This window comes from Amphiura filiformis, chromosome 7, assembly GCF_039555335.1.
Source record: "Amphiura filiformis chromosome 7, Afil_fr2py, whole genome shotgun sequence".
NCBI classification, from domain to species: domain Eukaryota; kingdom Metazoa; phylum Echinodermata; class Ophiuroidea; order Amphilepidida; family Amphiuridae; genus Amphiura; species Amphiura filiformis.
Window position 1 is genome coordinate 61,807,247 of NC_092634.1, and position 15,502 is coordinate 61,822,748.

The window sequence follows — 15,502 nt, forward strand, 5'->3', positions numbered from 1 at the left end:
ACCTCGAACAGGTTTCCTTTAAGCTATTGAATAAAACTTATTTTTATCATCATTACCGACAGAAAAGAGTAAGTATGTCCAAGAGCATGGAACAGCTATCATCAATGACATATCTTCCAGCTTGTAGCGTCGAGCTAAGCGACCGGCTAAGCATACATAGAGCAGCAAACAGGCCATTGAAAATATCATTTTCGATGGCACGTGTATCTGGAAAAAAAAATCGACATTTAAAATCATTGTGAACAGGGAGATTTTCCGCAGTGATTTGAATGCGAATGTTTTTCTTACAGGGTGTCCCTGCACGAACTGTATCGTCGGAAACGTAATTGTTTGGGTATTTTAACGCCACAACTAAACATAACTAAATACTTGGTGTGGTTGAGGAATAAATCAGCTACCATATACTTTTTGAATTTTTACAATTGACCATATACCGTTCTTGAAATATAAGAAGTTTACGAAACTGCCTCAATTTTCAAGTCTTTCCATGGATTCAAATATCAATCGATGATCTATAGTATAGTCAGAGTGTTATAAAGGCCATCTTGATTTAATTCGTCTCAAAGCCCCCGCGCGCATTAGTAATATCGCCCGTTTTTTCGCGTTTTTCCCGCTGCATTGATTAAATTTAAATTTTCCCGCCGTTTTATTTTTTTTTTCGATCCGCCGCACAAAAATCTCACCTCTGACATCGTCAGATGTCAACATAGTCCAAAGCCTAAATCTTGATAAAAAATGTATTCATCTTGACCACAGTGCAACCTCCATGAGAGATGAAATTGCGGTCTATCCTTGCCACAGATACACAAAATTAAAGTAAAGTTAAATTACTTTCCGTATTAGGTTTTTAACTTGGGACGGGCTTTGAGACGAGCTATTAAGATTAAAAATTAAGATGGTGTATTGCGCATCATCAGCGCATGATGCGTCTGTTGTAATAGATATTGACTCCGTGGAAGGCTTGAAAATGAGGGAGTATCGTAAAATTCTTTTATCAATTGTCAAAATGCAGTTCTTTCAGGGACACCCTGTATTATTCCGAAGGGTCGTTGTCCGAACACGCTTTTCAATGGAAGGTCATAAACCTAAAAGGTGCTTGTTGCGAAGTGCCATTTGTCCGAAAGTTCGCTACTACGATAGGTTTTTATCCCGACGGGCCATTATTCCGAAAATGCTATATGGGTATTTCATAGAAAAGTTAATTATTCCGAAGGGGCATTGGTCCGGTATACATATCATTACTCTGAGCGCATAAACGTTTCTGAATATTTTTTTCGGAGACGCGACTCTTCATGCTCTTCGGAGCAATAAGTTTTCGGCCCGGGTTTTCGGATCAAAACACCCTTTTTATTTTCAGAGCAATGACCTTTCGGGATAATTGGAATCAAACCTGTCGAAAGAAAGACATTTCGGAGAAAAGGTCATTCGGATCAAAGACCGTTCGGAATTAGAGCAAAAACAGTACCCCTTAAATGACTTACAATGTGACGATATTGCTCTAACAACAACCAACAGCCTCGGCCATGTAGCTTCAGTTGACGCGCTTCTGTATAAAGATGTCCAGTACAGCTGATAAGGAGGCCAATTTCCGTGATGTAGCGTACCTTATTGGAAAAAAAGGTTATAATAACACATGGTTATCCAAAAACAACGTTACCCAATTTCAAGTTGGAAGTTAAAAGGCTTTCCAAGAGTATTTTGGTGACAAAATGACAAACAGAATTAATTTAATTTAATTAAAAATGTGGCGCGAAGAATTGGTTTTGTTTTGCTTGTTCATTGTTTTGGACCACCCTGTAGATCCCAGGTCCTTGGCGTATCCAGAATTACTCATCACGCCCTCTACGGTGGTTTCTATCGCCTATAAAAGCAAACGGTTAGATGTGATGGGTTGCCAGTCTGGTAAAATCGGTATAGTGGCGAAACGTCATTAAAATGTGAGCCTAACGTCTTATTTTTTTTCTCGGAATTGCACAAAAATAACTATACAGTTGAATTTAACATTCCAAATGAACTTACTACTACTGCTCCCGAATGACTTATTACTACTGCTCCCGACTTCTGCTACAAGCCTACAACTACTATTTATATGCATCGTTCATTACAATATCATGTACATTGTCATTTGTATACAATTCATGATTACGTAACGATTAGACTTACGATAGACTTTCCATCTGTTGGTCCCAATAAGTTGTCATGATTCGCAGGTCTGAGATAAACCGCTACAGATAACAGTATGAGATGAAGAACTGTCCAAACAAACCTAAAGATGAACATCCGCTAAATGGAAAGTAAGAAAAATGTTTAATACTTAACCAACACCCCCCAAAAAAAAAACCCACTAAAGACCGCCACCACTATGTCACTTGAACGAGAACGCAACGTTAAAATAAATTACCCATAATTTCAGGATTTTTATCCTAATACCTGAATATATCGATACCACTTTTCGTGGAGAAGTTTATCCACAACATCATTTTTAAGCAGATCTAAATGAACATCTGTGGAACCTTTCCCAATTCTGGTCACAACATCAGCATTATCAAGCTTCTCTAAACGAACATCTGCGGAGCCGTTCACAATTCTGCTCAATGCAGAACCATCGCCTGAAAGAGAATAATCCCTAGTGTGAAGTTGACTCGAAATGTTTAGCATTGAACACTTAACATGAATATTGACCGCAGATGCAAGGTATAGAAATTACAGAGACAGCGATAGAAAGATACGGAGAGAGAAGCTGATAAAAATGATGACGACGACGATGTCGTTGATAATGATGATGACGACGATGATGACGATGAATATGACGACGACGACGATAATGATGATAATGATGATGATGATGATGATGATGATGATGACGACGATGATGACGATGAATATGACGACGACGACGATAATGATGATGATGATGACGACGACGACGATGATGACGATGACGACGATGATGATGAATTTGACGACGATGATTACGATGATGATGCTGATGATGGCGATGATGTTGATGAAAACCGATGGTTGTTACGCGTATGTTATCTAAATGAATCTATAGTACCACGTTCTACCGCTAATTGAGCACATTCTAGCATACCGTAAAACCTCGTCTACAAGCATTATAGAATGCTTTTGATGAAAACTAAATTAATCCAGGCACCATACATCGACAAAATTATATAATTATGGAGTTTGAACAAATAAATTACTGATACACGCATATACAAACAAGTACTATTGTAAGACCAATCTATTGTAATGTATTTGCATATTTACAGAGGTTTCGTGTTAATTTAACTTTCATCAAAAACACTCTATATGCTTGTAGACGAGGTTTTACTGTATGACGTTACTTACTCGTCTTTCCATCACTGTCAATACTGTCCAGATTATCAAGTCGATATGCCACATAGGACACATGTCTGTACGTCCAAAACGTTGTACTATTGAGATCAAGGTCAAATTCAAACATATCGCTGTGTCCGAGCCAGCAGGCGAAAGCTATCGGAGTGAGACCCATCTCGTTCTTGATATTCTGATCTGCTTTAAGTTTGGGGTGCTGTATGGCATGCAGGTACATACTCTTAATAAAAAAAAAAGAGAACGTGGTGTTACTTGGAGAGGCAACTCCCAAGTTACATGCTGGGCTATAAAAATTTGGCCTATATATATATGTGTTTTCTATGTGTCCTGGGCAATAATTTATAGGTGCCTAACTACACCAATCCTCTACAGTTGGTCTCAGCATGTGGTCAAAGGTTATATGGGTCAAATTTCAAAATTGCTCAACTCTTGTTTTAAATCCTACCGAAGTATTCCCCTGGTCCTAAGGATTCAGAAAAAATATAGTTTGACCTACATGTAACGTACTGTTCTTGAGTTATTAGCAAAAGGTCAAATTTTGACCTCCACATGGGTTATCATCGTAAAAATGCTCCGATTTAAATCAAAGATGTCTCAAATTGGTTATCTTTAAAAACATTTATAAATAGAGAGGGCGACATATCTGCTGTGTCCTAGCAGGACATCAGTCAATATGAGACATTAAATATTAAATGTCAGGATCCAGAGGATACAGAAACATAATAAATAATAAAATGGAGCTCAGACAAACTGACATTATAAAAAATTAAACCCGTTCGGATTCGAACCAGCGCGCACCCATAATTACATGTCGTTGAGTCCACCACCACACGCCACAACAGCTCATGGCGGATCTGCCGGCGAATTGAAGATGTAATAATTTTATTCTCTCGAAAATGTCTCACGGCCAATGTAAATTAATTATAAATAGAGAGCGCGGCCTATCTGCTGTGTCCTTGGAGGACATCAGTCAATATGAGACATTAAATATTAAATGCGAAAGTCCGAACGGTTCTGATTTTTTTGTCTCCTTTATTATAATGCCAGTTTGTCTGAGCTCCATTTCCTTATTTATTATATATTTCTCAGGCATGTATCCTCTAGATCCTCGCATTTAATATTTAATGTCTCACACAAGATTCGACCAATATTCAAATTTGTAGAAGATTGATTTAGTTGGCCATCCTGAAGTTGTTGCCTTTGACCCATAGAAAACATTTATATGATATTGGCCAACCTTTTATAACACGCCAAGTCACTTCAAAGTGCTTGGCTCCCTAGGTATGTTGTAGATATTCCAAGACAGAATATGAAAAAGAAGTACGTTGAGACAATATGTTGTAGATATTCCAAGACAGAATATGAAAAAGAAGTACGTTGAGACAACAGCTGGAATCTTTCGCTGGAATCAGCGGCTAGCAGCGGCAATATAGTAGAGAGCTTACGATTTAAGAACGTAGGTTTCAAACGCACGTGGATCTATTCAAAACCACCTCTCGTGTGAGATACACGTTTGAAACGTACATTCGCAATTCGCAATCTCTCTAGTATTATTCTCTTGACGTTATAACGAAGTAAGTTGTATAAACTTTACAAGCCTTTGACGGAGACAACCTTTATCTACAGGGTGTCCAAAAAACAGAACCCTCATTGCGCCCTCTTTTTCTCCTATTTTTGAAAAATTAATCAAATATATTTTGGTATGTAAAGAAACCTTTATTCATTAGCTTTAATACACCGAAGAAATATTTAAATCGGCTCACAACTTTTTAAGATATGTACTTTTAAAGAAATTTAACCGTTTATCACTTTGTCCACGGAGGAGGTTTGGCTACTTCAAATATTAAAAAGGAATACACGTACCATGCATGAATGTCAACCATTCCTCAATGGTATCTTTATAAAATAACGAACTTTTTTTAGGGAATGGGCTTTACCGGTGGGCCTATGGGCTATGGATTGTGTTAAGTGTCATTAACTTGTCGGCAAAATGGATGTGGGATTGGACTTCTCCTGCTATACTTGCAATTAAACATATTTTTTCTTGGTTATTTATGCCTTTTTGTTTTATTATGTGTCCTACTTTCTTACTTTGTTGTTTCTTGCTTTCTTTTTATTTACAACATGTACCCTCCTTGTGCGCCATATTCTTGCGAATGTAGCAGTAATACAGTTCCGAAGATGTTGGAGGCTGGCTGGACATCTTCGCTCATAGTGAATGGGTTCCAAAGCCTAATGCTATTATCTATCCATGTTATTAACCGTGTGTTTCGTTTTAATCTTTGATGTAGCCAAACTTCATCCGTGGATAGAGTGAAAAACGGGTATATTTCTTAAAGAGGGCATATCGTCAATAATTGTGAGCCGATTGAAATAATCGTTTTGGTTTATTAAAGCTAACGATTTAAGGTTTCTTTACATACCAAAATACATTTGAGCAACTTTTCAGAAATAGGAGAAAAGAGGGCGCAATGAGGATTCTCTTTTTTATTGAGACACCCTGTATTGAAGATTCTACACTGACCGGATATTTTTCCATATGTAAAATATTAATTAAATTTCCGGCTTGAAATATAATGTCTGACTACAAATTATAAGCAAACGGACAAGTATACCTTCAGCAGGTTTTATTTCCAGTACAACGTAGAAATAGAAGTAAAAACGATGAGGGGGAGGGGGATTTCAGTCAAGTTAGCTCAATCGTTAAGGCGTTCGACTATGGTGCGAGAGGTTGCGGGTTCGAACCCTGGTGGTGCCTAGTATGCTCTCGTGGAAAAATTGAGTTAGCTTGAAATTCCCCTGGACAAGGAACTTACTGCTAATGTCTCGTTGTAACCCGTACGAAACTCGGGGAGCTGATCCTGGTTGCGATGGTTATTTGTGGAATGTCTAAGGTGTGCGCTCTTGTAGCAACAAAAGTCCCTGATTTGTTGTTAAATGGTCTATGGAATGATGTGGGGCCGTAGTGGTCAGCGACAACCTGTAAAGTGTGCTGAGGCTTGTGGATCAACGTCTAGGCGTTGTGCCTGTGCGTAGCGCACTATAAATCACTGCGCTTTTTAGGAGAATTCCTTGCAAAGGTAAAATTCGAAGAATTGAAGATCGATCGTGGTCACAGCTGGATCATGGACTTCATGGTTTATCCCATTATACATTTGAGTACTGTGTCCGTTTATATAATGTTTAAAACAAAAAGGGATTTCAAATTAAATTACTTACTTTCTGATGATACAAAACACACATGTGAAGAGCAGTATTTCCATGGGTATCCTGTCGGTCTACCAGCGTATCCTTATAGTTTCCATCAACTTGATGATCGATGAAATAATCATAGACTTTTTCTAAACCCAAACTTGCAGCGAATGACAGTGGATATTCGCCGTAGTAAACATATTTCTGTGAGAATATTTTCTCGGTCGTCATTGGCTTTGGAGGAACGAAGAAGGTACCTTTAGCTCGAACTGAAAGGCTGGTTCCGTGTTCTACTAGGAACTGAATGAGATCCATGTCGTTTTGCACAATTGCAAAATGCAGTGCACTCTCGCCTTTAAAACATGAGACCATATAAGATACAATGGTTATACCCACATTTTCAAAAACAATAAGCAATCTTAAGAGCTGACCCAATGCTAATTGGTACAGTAATCATATTTCATTCAATGAAGTAAGCTGCCTTTCTCCCGCCATGACAAACCAGGCATCAACAAAACTGAAATAAAGGGCATTGGCTCTTATCGAAGTGGTTCCGTGTTAGGCAAACGAGACGGTCAACGCTCCATAGCTTTCACATTGAGATAAAGGGGCTTGCTTTTTGTTATTTCCCTATTTCACGTGCTCAAGGACATATTTTACAGATGAATGAGCATGAATAGAATCTTCCGCACAACTACCCCGGTATATGGTGCGGCGAAAATATCACATTTGTATACTCAGGGTTTGTAATGCCTTTTTTGTATTATACAATACAGGCACTTCCAATGGCAATCGGAGGTCCTGGGTGCAGCATACTGGGCCACATACACCTGACCTTAGGGTTCAGGTTAGCGTATTGTGGTCAATTATGGTTGCAGAAAATAAATACGCGTCTCGGGTCAACCATCTCTAATTTATTACACCCACTGTTTTCAAAGACTTATTCTATCACGTCTTTACTTAACCCATGAAGACAAATCAGTCCACTCCTATTGATTTCAGTGTGTGTATGGAAAAATATCACCCACAAAGTTTTTAATACACTACCAGAGATTGCTGCCGATCCCAAAGGTACACTGCTGCACAGCTACTTTGTGCCTACTCTAGAGTACCAGTACAGTACCAATCCAGTACCAGAGTGTGTACACGTGTGATTCTGATGTGTGTCTCTAGAGTACCCACACAGGTACTCTAGAGTACCAATAATGTAGCTTGGCATCATTGAACCTCTGGGGTTGTCAGCAATAGGAATCTGGATTTAAAGGAATTATGGACTTAGCTTAGGTAGTGCAACGTCTTCTTCTGGAAAAGAATTGTCATGTTGCCATGTAACATCCCAGCAAACACAAAACGTTTTCGACATCATTCGCAAAAGGTTATAAAAGGTTGTCAGAAAACGTTTAAATGTCGGGTTATATAAAGGGTACATTAATGGTATAAAACGTTTTCATAACATTAAATAACATTTGTTGGTAATTTACTGCACAGCAAACACAAATGTTTTACATAAAACATTTAAATGTCGGGTTATATAAAGGGTATAAAAACGTTTTAATAACATTCTAAAAACATGTTTGAAAACTTGGTACAAATCATTCTAAACAGAATGTTATTTTGGGGTTGAAAAAATATTTTGCAAAAAACGTTTGCCCAAAATATTTACAATAACGTTTTTAAAATGTTTTCACGACCTTTATATAACCCGACATTTAAATGTTATTAAAAAGTTTTGTAAACAACATTTTAAGAACATTTCTGTGTTTGCTGGGTGCAAATATTTTAACATAATGTTATTGACAAAGTGTTGACAAAATATTTGGCCAAAAATGTTTGCAAAAATAGTTTACAATGACATTTCGAAAACATTTTAAAAATATTGTTGTAGTGTGTTTTCATACAAAACGTTTTAAAACGATTTCATGGCCTTTATATAACCCGACATTTTAAAACGTTTTTACCTTAACCAAAAGCCAAAAGATAACTTATTTAAAACGTTTTAAAACGTTTCTGTGTTTGCTGGTATCTTCATTCGTATGAATTCACTGATCGAATAAAGTTTATCCTCAGGAGAGAGCCCGAACGTATCGTGCGTTTTTTACTAGAAAAAATAAATACAATGACCACATTTATAAACTAAATAATCTTGACTTACCCAAATAAGGCTGTTTCGTGTAGGTGTCCGAAGACAGGTCTGGAAATACATCCAAAATGATTTTGCCAATCTCTTGATTTGACTTGTCAATTGATCCAGGCAAATGACATCCAGACAAGAAACACACATGCACAGGATTCTCTCCAACAGATCCTCGGTGAACATCTTTCCAGCGCTGCTGACGACGCTGAATATAATGAACAAAAATTCTGCATATTGTAGAATTACATTCAACTATAAACCATCAGCATAAATTCTAACTAGTGGCGGAGCAACGGGGGAGGGGTGGGGGGGTGTAAAGGTGGGATTTCCTCCACCCCACCCATATTTTTCTTGCCCCCTCCCCACTTTTGAGGCAAACCCCCAAACTTACACAAATTTCCACTTTTTGCGACAATTTTGTGCAAAATTGGTCTATTTTGCCCCCTCCCTGAAATTCACTTTACCCACCATATCCCACCCCCCCGACAAATTGTTCTGGTGCCGCCACTGATTGTATTATAATTTTAACGGAGTGCGACGTTACTGATTTGTTTTACATTAAAAGCTGTGTTTGCTTAGTCGCTACTCGCACTCGACGATGTTAGATTGGAATGGTTTATACGAGTAGTAACTATTATTTTGCATTATGTTAAAATCGCGACGAGATTAATCAAGGCAGATATCATGGTCATAAATAATTTTCTTGGGTACATTACGTTTGGGTTTTGGAAAGAACCTTCTGTTAAAGCATGCATGACTCAATTACAAATCTCTACATCCCTTTCTTCTTGTCTATTGATATTTTGAATAGTGTTTATCTTTCCCTAATAGATAGCGCCCTGATCGATTCTTCCTGCGTATCAATATGCTTCATTTACATTACATTACAGAGATCGGACACTAATCCCTACCATAACAAACCATGTACACAATGATCACCTATATTACAGGTGATATAACAGGTCTATATTACAGGATTAGATTAGTAAACTATGATCTATTTGCAAGTATTATAATATGTGACCATCCTCCACAACTGAGCCCGGATGTCGCCAGTGCCACTATTGAGATATGCTCCATCGAACTTAACAATAAACAATAGGAAACAAAGGATTTATTGACTGTTTTATTGATTTTCACTACTTAAATGTCAAGTACTATAGACATGATATACATCATTTTAAAGCTAATTTCAAGCAAAATATTTTGGTTGAATATCTCAAAAAATGATGATTGGCGACTTCAGGGCTCAGTTGTGCTGAGGGTCACATATATTGATTGAGCAGGAAAGATGTGATACTATTTTTTGTATAGTAGTCTAGTTGCCGGCGTCAGGTATACATAAAATGTTGTTTTATGATGATGACATGTATGATGCAAACTCATAGGTGTTGTGCGTTTGGCAATTTGGGAGGGGTGGGGGTTCAAAATGACCCCATAGGATTGCTCAAATACCTCTTTCAAATATATCAAATTTTTACATAAATAAACAAAAATAAATAAATAAATAAATAAATAAATAAATAAATAAATAAATAAATAAATAAATAAATAAACGAAAAAATTGAACAAATTGTAGCGTAGCATTAAAATCATAAATATAACCATTGCTGGCAGGAGGACTCGAACCAACGATATTGACATCAGCAGTCTGATGCTCTACCATTGAGTTATGACAGCATCTAGTGATGAGGGTTGAGTTTTTAGCTTATACAGTGTTTGTCTGTGATAATGCCGCCTCGTGAAAGAAAGAAATATAAAATCTCAATTTTAAATTTAAATTTATTTGATAATTTTCTAACCTATATTTTCTTCAGAGCAGGGACAAATATTTCCCCTTTTATCCAATTTGACCGCTAAATTGCCATTAAGCAATATCAAAGATTAATGTCAAGCATCTCACAACAGATATTTAGTTGGCTTAGTGGTTTTGCACAGTGCTTTTTAACCGGGAGCAACCGAGATCGATTCCCACCTCTGCCTGCATTTTTTTAAAGACTGGGAAATAATAACCTGACATTCGCCGCTGACATTCGTACTGCAGAAGCGGAGTTATAACTTGTTAAACTTTGCTCCTTCCGTAAAAGGGTACATTATTTTGGCACTACATTATTTCTTTTTTTCCACATTGCTGGTATTAAATATCAAATGGTCATAATTGGCGGTCACTTCAAATCACCCCCAACTGAACGAGGTTCAGGAATGTCCTCTCATTGTTAATTGTTGGTTAGCCCACCACTTGAACAGGATTTAGCCAAAGCAAACAAAGACTTTAAAGCTTTTTACTAATGCTATACATAAGTATAAGCTTATTATCCTCTTCAACAATAGGATTTAAGATTGGTGCTTGACTGGAATTACGTGCTAGTGTCATTGGTTATTGTTAAAAGGCAATAAGGTGTGTAATTGCAATATTTCCTCTGAATAGGACAGACTCTCTACATCGAACCATGGATGCTGAAGGTTCGCAATACTGTTATTAGCTGTTATTTAGGGGAAGGTATCTTCCAACTCCAATTTCAAATGATAAACACCATTGTTTGGCTTTGTTTGGCCTTTGTTGATCTTGAAAATTGTTGGAAAATATTTGATAGATTAAGGGTATATTGATGATAATATACTGCGCCAAATAAATATCCTTACACTTTGAAAAATAATCTCAAAACTAAAATAATTTCAAAACTGAACCATATTTGAATGGATTTAACATAGTTTTTTAACAGATGCACTATCTAATCCGGCACATTATGACACCACATTGAATCCAATGTGACTTCAAAAGGCAAAGTTACAAGCATTTGATTAGACGAAGGTCCAGTTTTGAAAGTGACAAACTGGCCTATTCAAAATTCAACGGACTAGACATCTGGTTTGAGAATGGTGAATGGCTAATTTATGCGTGCATTTAATTTACAACGAAAGGAACAAATGAAAACTGAAAAAAGGAACTGACAAATAAAAGGAAATTTATGAAAAATACAGAGAAGTAAAAACTGAAATAAAAACTGCTTTAAAAATAAAGCTTCATTGAAGAAACTGTTTTGTCTCTTTGTTGCGCTTGTTGGAATCTTTTTGCGCCTTGTATAGGCCAGTTTGTCACCTTTAAAACTGGACCTTCGTCTATTCAATTGCTTGTAACTTTACTCCTTGAGGTCACCTCGGATTCAATGTGGTGTCATAATCATGTGCAGGATTAGATTAGAAATTGTGATTATTTTTCCAAGTGTAAGGATACTTTTTTGGCGCAGTATATAATGTAATAGGCGCAGCTAAAATAGATAAATTTGTACCTGTCTATTAAACTGTGCAAAAAACCCCAATTCCTTGAGATTATTAACCCGGTGATAACTCTGCTAGAGGTCATTGAAGCTTTTACATGAATCAAACTAAGTACAAACTTGTTTTCATCATGTTAAAAAGTATACCAAGTCATTCTTCTAGTCATAAGGATTCAGAAAATGTATTTCAATTTTAGATTTCAATTCAGTTTGGTTTCTTTTTAAAGATCTATCATATACAAGAGTTAAATAACTTGTGTCTGTATTGTTTATTTGGCGTTCTGGTTGTCATGGGTGGTGGGGTAGGGTGGGGTGTCTTTAGCATTCGGAATTATCTTACCTCTATCCCAGGGACATTTATATCCTCTTCTATATACTGGCCCAGTTTGTCCTTTACATGCTCACGTAACTTTTCGGCTCCGTCTTTCCTGTTGAGTTTAAAGTCAATAAAGTTTCTGCAAAGCTTGATTAGCTACAGAACCTTTTTACATGAAATTTAATGACAGCCACGATGTATGATATTGTTATATAAATTTGGTTATTTTGTTTCAAACCTGATTGGGTATTTGAAGAGCTGGTTTCCACTTTTTGTCGAAATTGAGTTTTGGGCAGAATATTACACAATACTCATTTTAACCTTTGTTCATCTCTGTAGCATGTTCGGTTCCGAAGTTATGGCCCTCGGTAAATCTTCGTAAATATGTATATAATCCACTATTTTTTAGCCAAAATGAAGAAAGCGTGGTTCTTTCTCGTGGTAAAATACTGATATGAATGTTCTTGATAAAAGAAAACATAAATTAATGCGATTATTTGTGTTTCAATTGCACACAGTCTTTTGTTGATTCTAAAAGTTGTCAACATTTCTAGTTTTCTTATAAAGGTGGGTTTTTTTGTGTGTCCGAAAATAAAGAAATACAGAGAAAAAAGCTTCAACATATGGTATCTTTGAAGTGCAACATTTTCATTAAAGATATTGATTTTCTCATGACATAACAAATCCCGTTTGGAAATTAACTCTTCATTTGTAATGTTGATTATATCCCTGAGATCAGTCGAAATCGTTGGTTTTCAGATTAGAAATTAACAAAAGAGCTTCACGTTGAATATTTCAACTCATTATTTCGGCTAAAAATCCTTATAGTTATTGATAATATTTTTTCATTGTTTATGGAAAAGAATAAAACAAAAGTAAAATTTGAGTGAAATTTTAATGACTTTAAATGTGACAGAATAACTCTTTCACATTAAATATTAAATGCCCATTTATTGATCCCAGCGAAAGTATCAAAACAATTAAAAGTGTGTAACAATTGCTTTAAATTAAAGGATTTTAAAATTGTATTTCTAAAATGAAAAATGAAAATTTTCTCATCCAAATGGATGAGAAATAATAACTATCGTGTAAACAACCTGTCACATTGTTTTAAATGAGAAAATAATTTAACACACTAATTAGAGTAAAGCATGCCCCGACCCACCGGGTTTTAGACTGGTCCTATTTTGGAAACATGTGCTTATTTAAGCATCAAGCGAAAAGTTCGCGAAAAAGCTGGCAACCAAATTATTTTGATTGATTCGGGTATGCTGAATTCAAACATTTTGTCTGCCAAGCTATATTGGAACTCCGTGACCCTAAAAAAGACCCCCTCCCCCAAAAAATCCCCTACATGCTCATATAAGGGGCAAAAATTAAAAATGCCCCAAATTCACTAACAAACATATCAAATTATTCGTCTGGGTCTAAGGATCACAAAAATTTAGCATATTTGTGCGTAGGACATACAGCTACCAAGTTACGAGGTTCAAGGTCAATTTGTATGTTATACATGGGTGAAAAATTTAAGTTGCTCCGATTTTCGTAAAAATGGATGAAAACTGTTTCTCCAATTTAGGGGATTCAAAAAAAGAACAGTTTTTACTATCTGCGCTGTCAAGTTTAGAAGATAGATGAAAAATAAATACAAATTCCATTGAATCCTATGAAATCCTACATATATTTTTGCTGGGTAACATGCTAACTATACATCACAGATAGTGCAAACTATTCTTTTTCTGAAACCTCTTAGCTAGGCGAACAATTCGCCTCAACCTTTACGAAAATTTGAGCAACTTTGACTTTGACCCATACACAACAAGCCAATCGACCTGTGACCTTTTATACCCTATAACTTCTTAACGATAGGTCGTACAAGCACAAAAATTGCGATCATTATGGGGTCATTTGGGTGTCTTTTTAATGGTCATGGTCTCAAAATATTGCTTGGCCATTGGACAAACTATTTCCCGAGTTTCCTTTTTATGGAATGCGAGGACCTAGTATAATTGGTCAATATATGGGAGTATCATCAACTTTCAGAAGAATTAGTTCTACTTGTTACCATGTAGCTTGTTAACATGGATACTTTTATAATGATAACTTTTAGATACAGTCAGACGTTACCTGTACATGTTTTGCAAATCCCCACTTCCGTCAAGGTAAACTAAGCTGTAAGCCTTTTTCTTTTTAACGTTTGCCTCCTGTCGTTTCCATGCATCATTCCTCTTAAAACCAAGACGTTGATAGCAACCCAAATGTAACAGGCCACACAAGTCGGTATCCATTATATCCTTTCAATACAGAGGACATTTAAATGACAATTATACAGCGTTTATACTGCCAGGTTGTTTATGACAAACGAATGACGCCTACGGATCGCGCTGACAATTGTAGATGACTCAATACGATTGAAATTATAAAGTTATTAAAACATTATTAATTATTTAAAGATGTCATAATATAAAATAATCACAATTTTGATTAATCAATGACTAAAGTGCCTTACTATTTACAAATTGAACAGTCATACCTGCGTGAAACTCGGATATATCTCTGGAACACATCTAAAAAAGCTACGGTAACTCAATGTTTGGCTTTTGGCTCATATTTATTCGCAAAACTTCAAGATCGTTGACAGTCAACACTAATAATAAAATGAAAGTACGCAACTTTCCTAATCACAATGATTTTGCTACTTGTAAATATGTAAACTATGTTTTGCTTGGATAGTCCTATTGTGTATTATTTACTATTTGACCTTCTGTTATTGTGCAAAATCAAAACCGTTTCATGCATGCTAACTTTGAACTTTGTGACATCGTTGTCTATTCCATTTAAGATCCTTACACCCCCTATGGAAGACATGACCTTAATCTCCCACACAGGGGTATAGATTTGAAATGGAGTCACCCATTTAGTTAACCCCATTTGAAATTCACACACTCTGTGTGGAAGATTAAGATCATGTCTCTCATAGGGGGTATGGCTTTCAAATAGAACAGATCGGATAGCCCATCATATTGAAGATATTCTCCAAATGCCTCGTAGGCAAACGGTGGCGGTATTCACTGAACAAAATAGGGGTGTAAAACACATAAATGCTTTATGTTTTTTTAGATATTTGTTGATTGGTCAAAATGTATGAATAACTTTAAATTTTCAGTTATACATGCGTAAAGATCATGAAAACGTTCTAAAATTTTGTGTAAAAAAAAAACC

General features: G+C 36.2%; 1 protein-coding gene across 1 annotated transcript; it reads right to left on the reverse strand.

Annotated features, from left to right (window-relative positions):
* Positions 1-8: 8 nt before the first annotated feature.
* On the reverse strand, positions 9-15,042 carry LOC140157435 (transient receptor potential cation channel subfamily V member 1-like). The gene is made up of 10 exons (XM_072180634.1): positions 14,814-15,042; positions 14,408-14,574; positions 12,305-12,392; positions 8,705-8,891; positions 6,580-6,905; positions 3,355-3,580; positions 2,431-2,609; positions 2,164-2,283; positions 1,482-1,604; positions 9-207 (listed from the first exon to the last, which is right to left on the reverse strand). The coding sequence occupies exons 2-10, from the start codon at positions 14,566-14,568 to the stop codon at positions 19-21; spliced, it is 1,599 nt and encodes a 532-aa protein (XP_072036735.1). The 5' UTR covers positions 14,569-14,574; positions 14,814-15,042; the 3' UTR covers positions 9-18.
* Between the last annotated feature and the right edge of the window lie 460 nt (positions 15,043-15,502).

Coding starts and splice junctions, on each gene's coding strand:
- LOC140157435 (XM_072180634.1), bottom strand. CDS start 14,568: ATGGATACCGACTTGTGTGGCCTGTTACATTTGGGTTGCTATCAACGT. Junction 12,393..14,407: donor GATTTGCAAAACATGTACAG/GTAACGTCTGAC, acceptor TAAACTCAACAG/GAAAGACGGAGCCGAAAAGT. Junction 208..1,481: donor TAGAGCAATATCGTCACATT/GTAAGTCATTTA, acceptor TTTTTTTTCCAG/ATACACGTGCCATCGAAAAT.